General features: G+C 46.6%; 1 protein-coding gene across 2 annotated transcripts in view; it reads left to right on the plus strand.

The window, feature by feature from the left end:
- The window catches only part of LOC141156828 (cytochrome P450 3A8-like), a 459,870-nt gene that overhangs the window by 409,964 nt on the left and 37,085 nt on the right, over positions 1–12,821 (plus strand). Inside the window, exon 14 of one of the 2 annotated variants that reach the window (XM_073643251.1) lies at positions 261–458. The exons of the other annotated variant lie outside the window; for it this stretch is intronic. Within the exon in view, the coding sequence (XP_073499352.1) occupies positions 261–278 (18 nt within the window). The 3' untranslated portion in view covers positions 279–458. Of the gene's footprint in view, positions 1–260; positions 459–12,821 lie in introns of those variants that run through there. 2 annotated transcript variants of the gene reach the window in all.

Raw genomic sequence — 12,821 nt, forward strand, 5'->3', positions numbered from 1 at the left:
CTACCATAATTTTTAATATTTGCCAAATGCCAGAATAATGAGAGAGAGAGAATGTTTTAAGGCATTCTTATTACTTACTGCAAAGTCAAAAGTTTACATACACTAAGATTACTATGCCTTTAAACAGTTCTTGACTGCCCATATGATGATGTCATATGTTTGGAAGCTTCTGTTTTTTTTTGGCAACATCTGAGTTAATTAGAGACACATCTGTGGATTTATTTTAATGCACACCTGAAAGACACTGCTTCTTTGTGTAGCATCCTGGGAAAGTCTAAAGAAATAAGCCAAGATATCAGGAAGAGAATTGTGGACTTGCACAAGTCTGGCTCATCTTTGGGTACAATTTCAAGATACCTGAAGGTGCCTCATTCATCTGTACAAACAATTATACGCAAGTACCACAAGATGGCAATGTCCAGCCATCATACCGCTCTGGAAGAAGACGGGTTCTATGTACCAGAGATGAACGTGCTTTGGTCCGACATGTGCATATCAACCCAAGGACGAAAGCAAAAGACCTTGTGAAGATGATGGCGGAAGCTGGTAAGATTGTATCAATATCCACAGTGAAACGAGTACTGTATCAATATGGGCTGAAAGGCCACTCTGCTAGGAAGAAGCCATTACTCCAAAATAAACATAAAAAGCCTGATTAATGTTTGCAAATGCACACAGGAACAAAGACACAAACAATTTTTGGAGACATGTCCTGTGGTCTAATGAAACTAAAATTTAACTTTTTGGGCATAATGACCATCGTTACATTTGAAGGAAAAAGGGAGAAGCTTGGAAGCCTAAGAACACCATCCCAACTGTGAAACATGTGAGTGGCAGCATCATGTTGTGGGGTTGTTTTGCCGCAGAAGGGACTGGTGCATTTCACAAAATAGATGGCATCATGAGTAAAAAAGATTATGTGGCAAATTTGAATGCTCGAGTGCTCGACCCGAGCAACGAGCCCAATGTAAGTCTATGAGAAACTCGAGCATTTTTCCAGCGGCACTCCCCATAGGTCTGCAGGGGGCCTAAAAACGATCCAAATCGATGGGAACAGTGTTCCAATGACATGGGAACAGCATGAGGAAGACCTCTGGAAGCATCTCTGACTGCCAGGTCACTGCTGTCAACAATGTTGTCAGAATATTACGCCATTTTTACGGGCTCACAATAAAACATACAAAAACGAAACCAAAATGGATTTTCTGGGTAAAAATGTTAAAGAACATCCTTTTCAGGGTAATGACTTGTATATTAGGTAAAATAAATAAACAAAAACAAAAATACTCCTCCACACCTTGGGCTATGTTCACACGTAGCATTTTTAATGTGTTTTTGCACTTTTGCATTGCTTTCAACGGTGAAAAATACATTTACCAGTAGAGATGAGCGTTGTTCTACTCGAACTGTTCGCCAATCTCAAATTCGAGCTGTTTTGGGCGGTGTTTGAGCCGGTCGGCGAACACGAACAATTTGAGAAAAATTCGGCTGTTCGAGGTTATGTTCGATAACTGTTCGTGCACCAAAATCATAACTGGATTTTTTCTCAGTAATGATGAAAATTAATGTTAATACGCAGTTTGAGTGTACAGCGGGGCGGGGGGAGGGGCAGGGGATGGATCTCTGCAGGAACAATGAAGATCTCCATTTTTTTTTCTCTTTCCCGCATTTGCAGTGGGGAGGTGCAATCTGTCAGCCTATCAGCAGCGCACACACGGAGCGAAGTGCTTTTTTTCACACAAGCAAGGGCATGTGTGATTGGCAGTGTATGTCACATGTCCTTGCCCTATAAGACCAAGCCATTTTCCCCGTCGCCACCATTTTCTCACTGCTGCAGCTGCGTGTTAGACGGCACCGCTGTTGCTGTGTGTGCTATACCTTGTTAATTTCAAGCCAATTTTCGCACAAATATACAGATAGCTTGGGAGTAGGGAATAGTTGTGATTGCAGTCCTTTTAAGGACTAGGTTACAGCATTTCCTACGACTTTTATCAGGCAGGTCTGTGCTCTTAAATAGATAGATTGTGGGAGTAAAGACTAATTGTAATTGGAGTCCTTTTCAGGACTAGGTTACATCAGTTCCTATCAGTTTTTGCCAGGCAGGTCTGTGCCAGTGCTGTGCAAGTTTTTTTCACAGCATTTGGCTGAATCTAGCAAAGCTAATCCTTTTTGGCCTATTGCAGAGTGTGTTAGTCAGTGGAGTAGCCTATCTGTGTTGCAAGATATACCACCTGTGTATAGAATACCAATTTTTTTACTGCACCTAGTGAAGTAAAATCTTTTGGGCATAGCATCATTCTATTAGTCCATCTATACTGACCTCCATCAGGTTGCAAACTGAATATAATTTTTTTCTGCATCTAGCTCTGAAAAAATATTTGGGCTTCTAGCAGTGTGTGGGACTTGGTCTATTAGTCCATCTATACTGACCTCCATCAGGTTGCAAATTAAAAATAATTTTATTCTTCATTTAGCTCTGAAAAAATATTTGGGCTTCTAGCAGTGTGTGGGACTTGTTCTATTAGTCCTTCTATACTGACCTCCAGCAGGTTGCAAATTGAATATAATTTTTTTCTGCATCTAGCTCTGAAAAAATATTTGGGCTTCTAGCGGTGTGTGGGACTTGGTCTATTAGTCCATCTATACTGACCTCCATCAGGTTGCAAATTAAAAATAATTTTTTTCTGCATCTAGCTCTGAAAAAATATTTGGGCTTCTAGCAGTGTGTGGGACTTGGTCTATTAGTCCATCTATACTGACCTCCATCAGGTTGCAAATTAAAAATAATTTTTTTCTTCATTTATCTCTGAAAAAATATTTGGGCTTCTAGCAGCGTGTGGGACTTGTTCTATTAGTCCAACTATACTGACCTCCATCAGGTTGCAAATTAAAAATAATTTTTTTTCTGCATCTAGCTCTGAAAAAATATTTGGGCTTCTAGCAGTGTGTGGGACTTGGTCTATTAGTCCATCTATACTGACCTCCATCAGGTTGCAAATTAAAAATAATTTTTTTCTGCATCTAGCTCTGAAAAAATATTTGGGCTTCTAGCAGTGTGTGGGACTTGGTCTATTAGTCCATCTATACTGACCTCCATCAGGTTGCAAATTGAATAAAAAAATTTTCTGCATCTAGCTCTGAAAAAATATTTGGGCTTCTAGCGGTGTGTGGGACTTGGTCTATTAGTCCATCTATACTGACCTCCATCAGGTTGCAAATTAAAAATAATTTTTTTCTGCATCTAGCTCTGAAAAAATATTTGGGCTTCTAGCAGTGTGTGGGACTTGGTCTATTAGTCCATCTATACTGACCTCCATCAGGTTGCAAATTAAAAATAATTTTTTTCTTCATTTAGCTCTGAAAAAATATTTGGGCTTCTAGCAGTGTGTGGGACTTGTTCTATTAGTCCTTCTATACTGACGTCCAGCAGGTTGCAAATTGAATATAATTTTTTTCTGCATCTAGCTCTGAAAAAATATTTGGGCTTCTAGCGGTGTGTGGGACTGGGTCTATTAGTCCATCTATACTGACCTCCATCAGGTTGCAAATTAAAAATAATTTTTTTCTGCATCTAACCCAGCCAATAGTTTTGGCCTAATACCACAGTTTGGCCACTCAGCTCTGCTCGGTTACCATCCATTGTTTTTTTGTGCAAACAACTCCAGAGTTGTGAATTAGTTAACCACCAAAATGAGTGGAAAAAGGCCTGCTGCTGGTGGAAAGGGGAATAGGCGTGTTGGGAAGGGGAAAAAAGGTTGTGTCCGTGGGGTAGGTGCAGAAGAAAGACCATCTTCCAGCCAAACTAAAATGTCTACTTCTTTTAGCGGACAATGTGATAAGATCCCTTTCTTACGGCCACGCCAATCGCTACAAATTCCAGATGAGGCACAAAAACAGCAGGTGCTTCAACGGATATCAAGTGCTCCTTTAAGTGGGCTCTCCTCCACATCAACTTCAACATCACAAATACTCCAGTCCTCAAAGGTGTCACCCAAATCGCACTTGCTTCCTCACAGCTCCCAAATCTCCAGCTGCCCGTCTGAGTATGAGGTAGAACAGATGGTTGAGTCTGCAGAGCTGTTTACTCATACTATAGCCTGGGAATCAGAGGTCGACTCCAGCGCTTCTGTGAATCCAGATGAGGAAATGATCTGCACTGATGCCCAGAATCTTTATGAGTCGGATCCAGGAGCAGACGCAGAAGGTTCTGACCATAATGTAGACCCTCATTCCCAAACTGTAACTCCTGTTGGTGGAGACAATGAGGAAGACGATGATAAGACTCAAATACCTGATTGGAGCGACAACTTTAGTTTTTTGTCAGGGCAGGAACAGGTTGGCTCTGAGGACGACGGGTGTGATAACGCACAGGGTGATGATGATGAGGTCGGAGATCCCACTTACTGTCAACCCACAGTCAGCCAAGAGATGAGGTCAGCAGAGGAGGTGGAGGAAGATGCTAGTGACGACGAGGTCAGGTTGCGCCTTCCTGGACAGAGACGTAGTACTGGAAGCACGTCAACAACTGCATCCTCAAACACAACTCTGCCTCTCACCACAAGTCGTGGTGGCTCTTCAGGTCGCATGGGTGCTAAGCCTTGCATAGCCTGGGCATTTTTTCAGATCGATAAAGATGACCCAACTCGTGTTATCTGTAACATTTGTCAGCAAAAGCTAAGTAGAGGCCAAAAAATACATAGTTTGAGTACTTCATGCATGAACCGGCACATGGACATGAAGCATAAGTTGCAGTGGGAAGCTCAGTGTGCTACAATGCGGTCTAGCCGGCCGGGCCAACCACCGTCTGCCATATCTTGTGCATCCGCGGCCTCTTCATCCTCTGTGACTGGGGGGACAGCAGTCACACCTGTTTTGGGGCGCAGACCTGCCACCTCTTTACCCGCAACAGCCAGCGTGATTGGCAGGTCATCATTTTCTTTGGAGGTGGTAACACCAGCTGGTCTTGAGCGCTGTCCGACATCGATAGCACCACCTTTGGATCAAGGCAACCTAACATGTCCGCCTGCATCTTCCTCACAGACCGGCAGTTTGCCGGGGACACCCTTATCAACCCCGTCTAAGCACAATAGCCAGCCCTCGGTCCCTCAGATGTGGACAAGTAAAAGACCATTTCCTCCTAGCCATGAGAAAGCTAAGAGGTTGAATTTCACCATCTGCAAGCTCTTGGCTACAGAAATGCTGCCTTTCCGCCTGGTGGACACAGAGGATTTTCGAGACCTTATGTCCGTCGCAGTGCCCCAGTACCAGATGCCCAGTCGGCACTACTTCTCAAAGAAAGGTGTGCCTGCGCTCCACCAGCATGTCGCACACAACATCACCGCTTCTTTGAGAAACTCTGTGTGTGACAGGGTGCATTTCACCACAGACACTTGGACGAGTAGGCATGGACAGGGGCGTTACATGTCGCTGACTGGGCACTGGGTAACTATGGTGACAGCAGGACAAGGGGCTGCTGTCCAAGTCTTGCCGTCCCCACGAGTTGTGCGTCAATCCTCTTTATGTCATTTTTCCTCCACTGCTTCTGCCTCCTCAACCTCCTCTCGGTCTTCCACCTGCACCCAAAGCCTGTCTGGTCATGCCACAAGCTTTCTAACTGCGCAGAAGGGATCCTGCACACCTCCTTACTATGCTGGCAGTAGGGCTCAACGTCATCAGGCGGTTTTTACATTGAAATGTCTGGGAAATGTGAGTCACACAGCTGAGGAGTTGTGGTCAGCTCTGGAGAACCAATTTCATGAATGGTTGTCTCCACTGGACCTGAAACCAGGGAAGGCCGTGTGCGACAATGCTGCAAACCTGGGTGCGGCCCTTCGCCGGGGCAATGTCACACACGTGCCTTGTATGGCTCACGTGTTGAACCTGGTTGTCCAGCAATTTTTAGCCCACTATCCCAGACTAGATGGCCTTCTGCAGAGGGCACGGTCGCTGTGTGCTCACTTCCGCCGTTCGCATCCCGCAGCTCAGCGACTTACATCTCTACAGAAGTCGTTGGGCCTGCCACTTCACCGGCTAAAATGCGATGTGCCTACCCGGTGGAATTCAACTCTGCACATGTTGCAGCGACTGTGGCAGCACCGACAAGCCCTGGTGCAATACGTTCTGACGTATAGCCTGGGCCAACGAGATTCAGAGGTGGGGCAAATCACGCTGGAGGAGTGGTCTCAGATCAGGGACCTATGCACCCTTCTGCACAGTTTTGAAATGGCGACGAAGATGTTTAGTGCTGACGATGCCATTATCAGCATGACTATTCCGGTGATTTACATGCTGGAGCACATGTTAAACAGAATTCGGAGTCAGGTGGTGGCACAAGAGGAGGTGGAGGAAGTAGAGGAGGAGGAGTTGTATGCGGAAGGGCTAACATCTGCAAGGTCCAGACGGTCGGCAGCACCAAGGCGGCAGGCATGTGAGGGTGGGGGAGATGATTTTACCAGGGCGCATGGTAGCAGCCAAACTAGTGAGGAAGGTGCAGGAGCCCAGGAAGAAGTGGAGGACGAACTGATGGAAGACTCATCAGATGAGGGAGACCTTGATCACATTTCTGTTGTGCGAGGTTGGGGGGAGAGGACAGAGGAAGGAAGCATGATTGCTACCTCGCCACCAACACAACAGGGACTTGGTGCTCCTGGATGCGCAACACACATGAGTGCCTTCTTGCTGCACTACCTGCAACATGACCCTCGAATTGTGAGAATTAGAAATAATCCTGACTACTGGGTTGCCACACTGTTAGATCCCCGGTACAAAAGTAAATTTGCAGAAATTATTCCTGCCATAGAAAGGGATGCACGCATGCAGGAGTATCAGCAGAGACTGTTGCAGAATCTTACATGTGCTTTTCCACAAAATACCAGTGGTGCACGTAGTGAATCTCACAGTTCCAACTTGCCAACCGTGGGACCGTCAAGTGTTCAGCACTCAAACCGTAACAGAACCACAGTATCTGCTGGTAACATCAATTTTGCAGAATCATTTCACCACTTTTTTAGCCCATCCTTTGCAAGGCCACAGGAGACAAGAAGTCTGACACATAGTCAACGCCTAGAGACGATGGTACAGGAGTATCTCCAAGTAAACATTGAAGCCACGACTGTGTCACTGGACCCTTGCTCTTTTTGGGCTTCCAATCTGGATAAATGGCCGGAGCTAGCCACTTACGCCTTGGAGATCTTGTCATGCCCCGCAGCCAGCGTTCTGTCTGAACGTGTGTTCAGCGCTGCTGGTGGTGTGCTGACAGATAAGCGCACGCGGCTCTCCACTGATAATGTAGACAGACTCACGTTCATAAAGATGAACAAATCATGGATCCGAAACGACTTTTCTACCCCTGTGTCATCCTGGGGAGAGTAAAAGCTTGATGATTGGTTAAAATCACCCTACCAACCGTTTTAAGCTTTCAAATTACTAATCATGTTTATCTGTATCTTGACTGGAAAATAATTTGGGCTTTGTAGCAGTGTGCAGCACTGATCCTATTAGGCCATCTATAATAAGCTTCACCAGATTTAAAATTAAAAATAATTTTTAGCTGCATCTAGCCCGGAAAATAATTTTGGGGCTCCGAGATGCGCAAGACACATAAGTGCCTTCTTGCTGCACTACCTGCAGCATGACCCTCATATTGTCAGAATTCGAAGTAATCATGACTACTGGGTTGCCACACTCTTAGATCCCCCAAACTTTTCGATCAACCTTTTCATTTTAATAAAGACCAAAAAAATGGTCATTTTTGAAATTATAAGCATTAGCAGGTTGTTAGAAACTGAAATCAAACAGTTTTCAACTCAAAACTTTATTCTAGGTGATGTTACATTTTCACATAGGACCCCTTGTTCGAAAGGAGCTTCTGAACTCTCTCGTCCATTGAATTTGTCAGGTTTTGGATGGTTTCTGCTTCAATTGTTTTGCATGAGGACAGAATACCCTCCCAGAGCTGTTGCTTAGATGTGAACTGCCTCCCGCCATCATAGACACTCCTTTTAATGATGCTCCAAAGGTTCTGAATGGGGTAGAGGTCAGGGGAGCATGGGGGTCACACCATAAGTTTGTCCCCTTTTATGCCCATATCAGCCAGAGATGCAGATGTTTTATGTGCAGCATGAGATGGTGCATTATCATGCAGAAAAATGATCTTGCTGTGAAATACACGGTTCTTCTTCTTGAACCATGGCAGGAAGTGCTGTTTGAGAAAATCCACATACATTATGGAGTTCATCTTTAGCGCCTTCAGGGATCCTAAAGGGGCCGACAATCTCTCTCCCCATGATTCCAGCCCAAAACATTACTCCACCTCCTCCTTGTTGGCGCTGTAGCCGTGTTTGCGTGGGGTGTCCATCAACCAGCCATCCTCCACTCCATTCATCTGGACCATCGAGCGCTGCACGGCACTCATCCGTGAACAAAACAGTTTTGAAATCAGTCTTCATGTAATGTTTGGCCCACTGGAGCCGTTTCTGCTTGTGTGAAGTGGATAGAGGAGGTCGACAGGATGGCATATGCACAGCTGCAAACCTCTGAAGGACCCTGCATCTTGTTGTTCGGGGGACGTTGGAGGCACAAGCAGCTTCAAAAACTTGTCTGCTGCTATGACAAGGCTTTTTTGCCGCTGCTGTTTCAACCTGACGTAATTGCCTGTAGGAAAGAGTCCTCAATTTGCCCTTATCAGCACGCACACGTGTGTACTGTGAATCAGCTACATACTTCTTGATTGCCAAGACACTTCATCCTGATCATCGCACAATGTTGATTGTAGTCATGCCTTGACCTAAACACTCCACAATTTGTTGCTTCTCAGCAGCCGACACATCCTTTTTCTTTCCCATTTTGGCAGAAAATGTAGGCTGCTTAATAATGTGAGAGAGCCTTCTTAAGTAGTCTTGCCTTTCATTGGACACACCTGCCAAACTAATTAGCACAGGTGTCTGCAATTGCTTACAGTGATATAAAGAGCCCTGACACACATCACCATCAATGAGTTTAACTGACAAACAAACAAATTCTTCCCTTATCACTCCTAAACACTTTTTGCATAATAATTTGGAACGCGGTGTACATGTGCTTTTCCACAAAACACCAGTGGTTCACGTAGTGAATCTTACAGTTCTAACTTGCCAACCGTGGTCTGTATGGAATTGTTCAATAAAGGGCCCAAAATTAAGATAACATAGATGGGAGAGGTCTCTATGAATAGGAATTCCTAAGTATTTGATACCCTGTGAGGGCCAGGCAAAGGGAAAGTTGGACTGGATGGAATCCTATATGGATTTAGGGAGGGAGACATCGAGGGCCTCAGACTTCGCTGCATTGATTTTAAAATTTTACCATGTAACAAAGTGATCTATTTCAGCCATAACAGCAGGGATGGATATATGTGATTGAGTGATATATACTAGGACATCATCAGCAAATAGAGAGCACTTGTACTCGGTGCCTCCCACCTCAATCCACCTAATATTGGGGTTATGGCGAATTGATGAGAGCAGATGCTCCGTCACTAGGATGTATAAGAGAGGGGACAGAGGACATCCCTGCCTTGTCCCATTGGTGATTGTGAAAGGTGATGAAAATGTTCTGACGCACCCCCTGGGCCTTGGGACACCCGGAGCCGGACCCTTTTTGGTGGATGCTGGTGGTTGTAGTCTTCGTGGCGGCGATCCGGTTCCGTGGCTCAGGGCGGTCAAACCAGTGGCGGAACTATTTATGTGGTTTTGATGTTTAAATGTCCGACTACGCCACCCGTGGATTGCGGTCAGAGTGAACCGCCGCTACAGGGCAGACCGCTAAGGCTGGTGTTGTGGGTGCAGCAGAGCGTAGCATAACTCCCCACGGGAGGAGTATAGCCTCAGGGCAGTGTATGCGGAGGATGGGGGTGATGGTGCAGGGCAGCAGCAGTAACGACACGGAGTCAGTGATGCAGTTCAGGGCCTTTACTCACAGTTCTTATTATCCAGACCACGTCTGCAGGTAATGGCTGCCCACGTCGTACTGTGCTCACCAGGTGAGGGGCTCAGACAACTCCCAGATAACTTTGGAGCGCTTCACAGGACCCCCTTTGTGTGTCCTTTGTCTGGCCTTTCTTACCAACACTTCTGTCCGGCTGCCTCGGGCCTCCTCTTGGTAAACTTGGCGCCAGTTTCCCTGACCCTATGTGGTGCCTTCCTAGCGGGTGGAGCAAGGGGCTGCGCCACATAAAATGTCAGAGCCTCCGGTTTCTAGCTGAGGGTCGTTTCCTGCCTCCACTAGTTCGGGGACCGGTCTCCCCCTTTGGCCTGACCCCTCCACGCAGGTGGATTCGGGCGTGCGGTGGCGACTCGCCCGTCCGCACCCCTGGGATCCCTTCATTCCTCGTTCCTGGAGCCTTCTCCGCTCCTCTTCCTTCCTTCTCCCTCTTTCAGGCCTGGGCCTCTGTTACTAGGCCCGCCTCCGGAGCAGAGCTCATGCAGAGCCCCTGCTCCCTGCCACTTCTGCTCAGACTTCTCTGCACTGAACTAAGATGGTGCCCACCTTTTATACTCCCTTCTCAATGCACCCAGGAACTGCTTCCTCCCTGCTCCTGCACTGCAGGGTTCCCCTTCCTCAGTGTTCCCTCCCCCCACTCCAGCCAGGGACAGGGACTGTCGTGCCCATCTCAGGGGCATATTGGTCGCCCTGCCCCACGGCAATGTGGTGTAATGCATGCAGGTGTCGGGTCCTGATCCACACTCCATCCTTATCTGAGAGTGAGATATCACACCTCTGGGTGAGGTGCAATACGTCTGTAGCAACCGAGCCCTCGGTGCTACAGTTCCATTTATCTTCAGCCTAGGTGACGTATTGTGATACAGGGCCATGATTTTGGCTATAAAAGGGTCCCCTAGACCCCTACCCCAAGCTTTTTAAGAGAATCATATATGGCGTGCCAGGAGACTCTATGGAATGCTTTCTCAGCATCCAACGAGAGTATCTACTTACAAATTTTTAACTGCATCTAGCCCAGGAAATACTTTGTGCCTAGTAGCAGTGTCTGCTAGTCAGCGGATTATCCCGGCTGTTAAGCAAGCTACACCACCTGTAGTTTGGACACTTAATTTTTTCAAAGGAAATGCTTCGGGACCACGGGATACTTAGTGAAGAGCATCAGGAGGCACCCCAAGGCATAGGGGCTGGGACTGGCACTAGGATGCCTTGCGGTGGACAGCCGAGCTCGATCCTTATAAAAGCTTTTTAACTGCAGCAGCTTTAGTGGACGCTACTGGAGCTGGAATTACGCGGCTGCTGGCATGAGACTTGCCCTCCAATAGATCCTTGTAAATGGATTTAAAGTGTATTCATTCAAATTAGAGGGACAATTTAAATTAAAAAGCTTAGAGCTGCCTCCACCACAGGGGGGCTCTCTCGACCCACCAGCGGACAGGCACCAGTATTGGGAGAGGGGGGCTGGCCGTCAGGGTTCACCGCGGCTCTGGCACAAACCCGGCGACACGGAGGTGGCACGGGCAGGAGCGGACTGGCCGTCTCGGCTTCTCACTTTTTGGATTTTAGAAGGGCATGACATGCCTATATCTGTGTCTCCCCCTCCTTTTACTCCTCCACCTCTTTTCTTTTCGCATGACTATATGTACTTGTCACTTTTCCATGTGTTAGTTGTGTCTTCTGAGCAGTTTGTCAGCTTTTGGACACCTTTGAAGGTGTTTTCTATGTGTTTCTATGTGTTTTTGTTTGCCTGCCATTGGTTTTAACGGTGTTCGAAGGTGTTCGACGAACAGTTCGACGAACAGTTCGGCGAACACACGGGTGTTCGACGAACCGAACCGAACTCGAACACTACGGGGGTGGCTCAACACTATTTACCAGTAAATGTCATTTTAACATTTTACTACCTTATCTTCCCATGTGATGTGTGAGACATGATCAGATACATGCATACAGTGCTGAAAAGACATGGAAACAGCATGAGGAAGACTCCTGGGAGCATCTCTGACTCCCAGGTCACTGCCAAAAGCTGTAGTCATCAGACGTGATCCTATATTACTACGGTAATAATACAGACATTTTGGCAATGTGACAAATATTAAACTCCATTTAAAATGGGCATGAAGTTTTGCAAGGGATGACAGGGAAGTGGATGTTATGGTGATGGTGCGCGCAGAGGCCGAGGCTGTGGGCAAGATGAAACTGTGCCTGCTGAGGGAGCACAACAAGCAACCACATCATGTTGAATTACCTTTCTGTCCCAATTTCTAGGGGGCTGCGGAACACCACTATTGAATCCAGAGCAGTGTGAAAAGGTTGTTGGATGGATAGCAGATAATGCTTCCAGTCAGTTTGCCACCACCACCATTCTGTCTTCCACATCTCAATAGCTGTGAGTCTGGACCAGATTATTATTATTACTTTAGCGCCATTTATTCCATGGCGCTTTACATGTGAAAAAGAGGTATACATCACAAAAACAATTACAATAATCTTGACAGCGACTGGTACAGGAGAGGAGAGGACCCTGCCCGCGAGGGCTCACAGGTCTACAATGGATGGGTGAGGATGCAGTAGGTGATGATAGAGCTGGTCGTGCAGCGGTATGGTGGAGCAAGGGTTACTGCAGGTTGTAAGCTTGTCGGAAGAGGTGGGTCTTCAGGTGCCTTTTGAAGGCTTCAACAGTAGGCGAGAGTCTTATATGTTGGGTTAGACAGTAGAGATGAGCGGTGTTCGACTAGAACTGTTCGCCAATCTCAAATTCGAGCTGTTTTGGGCGGTGTTCGAGTTGTTCGACGAACCCGAACGATTTGCAAAAAATTCGGCTGTTCGAGGTTATGTTCGATAAC

The sequence above is a fragment of the Phyllobates terribilis genome, unplaced genomic scaffold (genome assembly GCF_046119375.1).
Source record: "Phyllobates terribilis strain yellow unplaced genomic scaffold, ASM4611937v1 Scaffold_1__5_contigs__length_1240528914, whole genome shotgun sequence".
Taxonomy (NCBI): Eukaryota; Metazoa; Chordata; class Amphibia; order Anura; family Dendrobatidae; genus Phyllobates; species Phyllobates terribilis.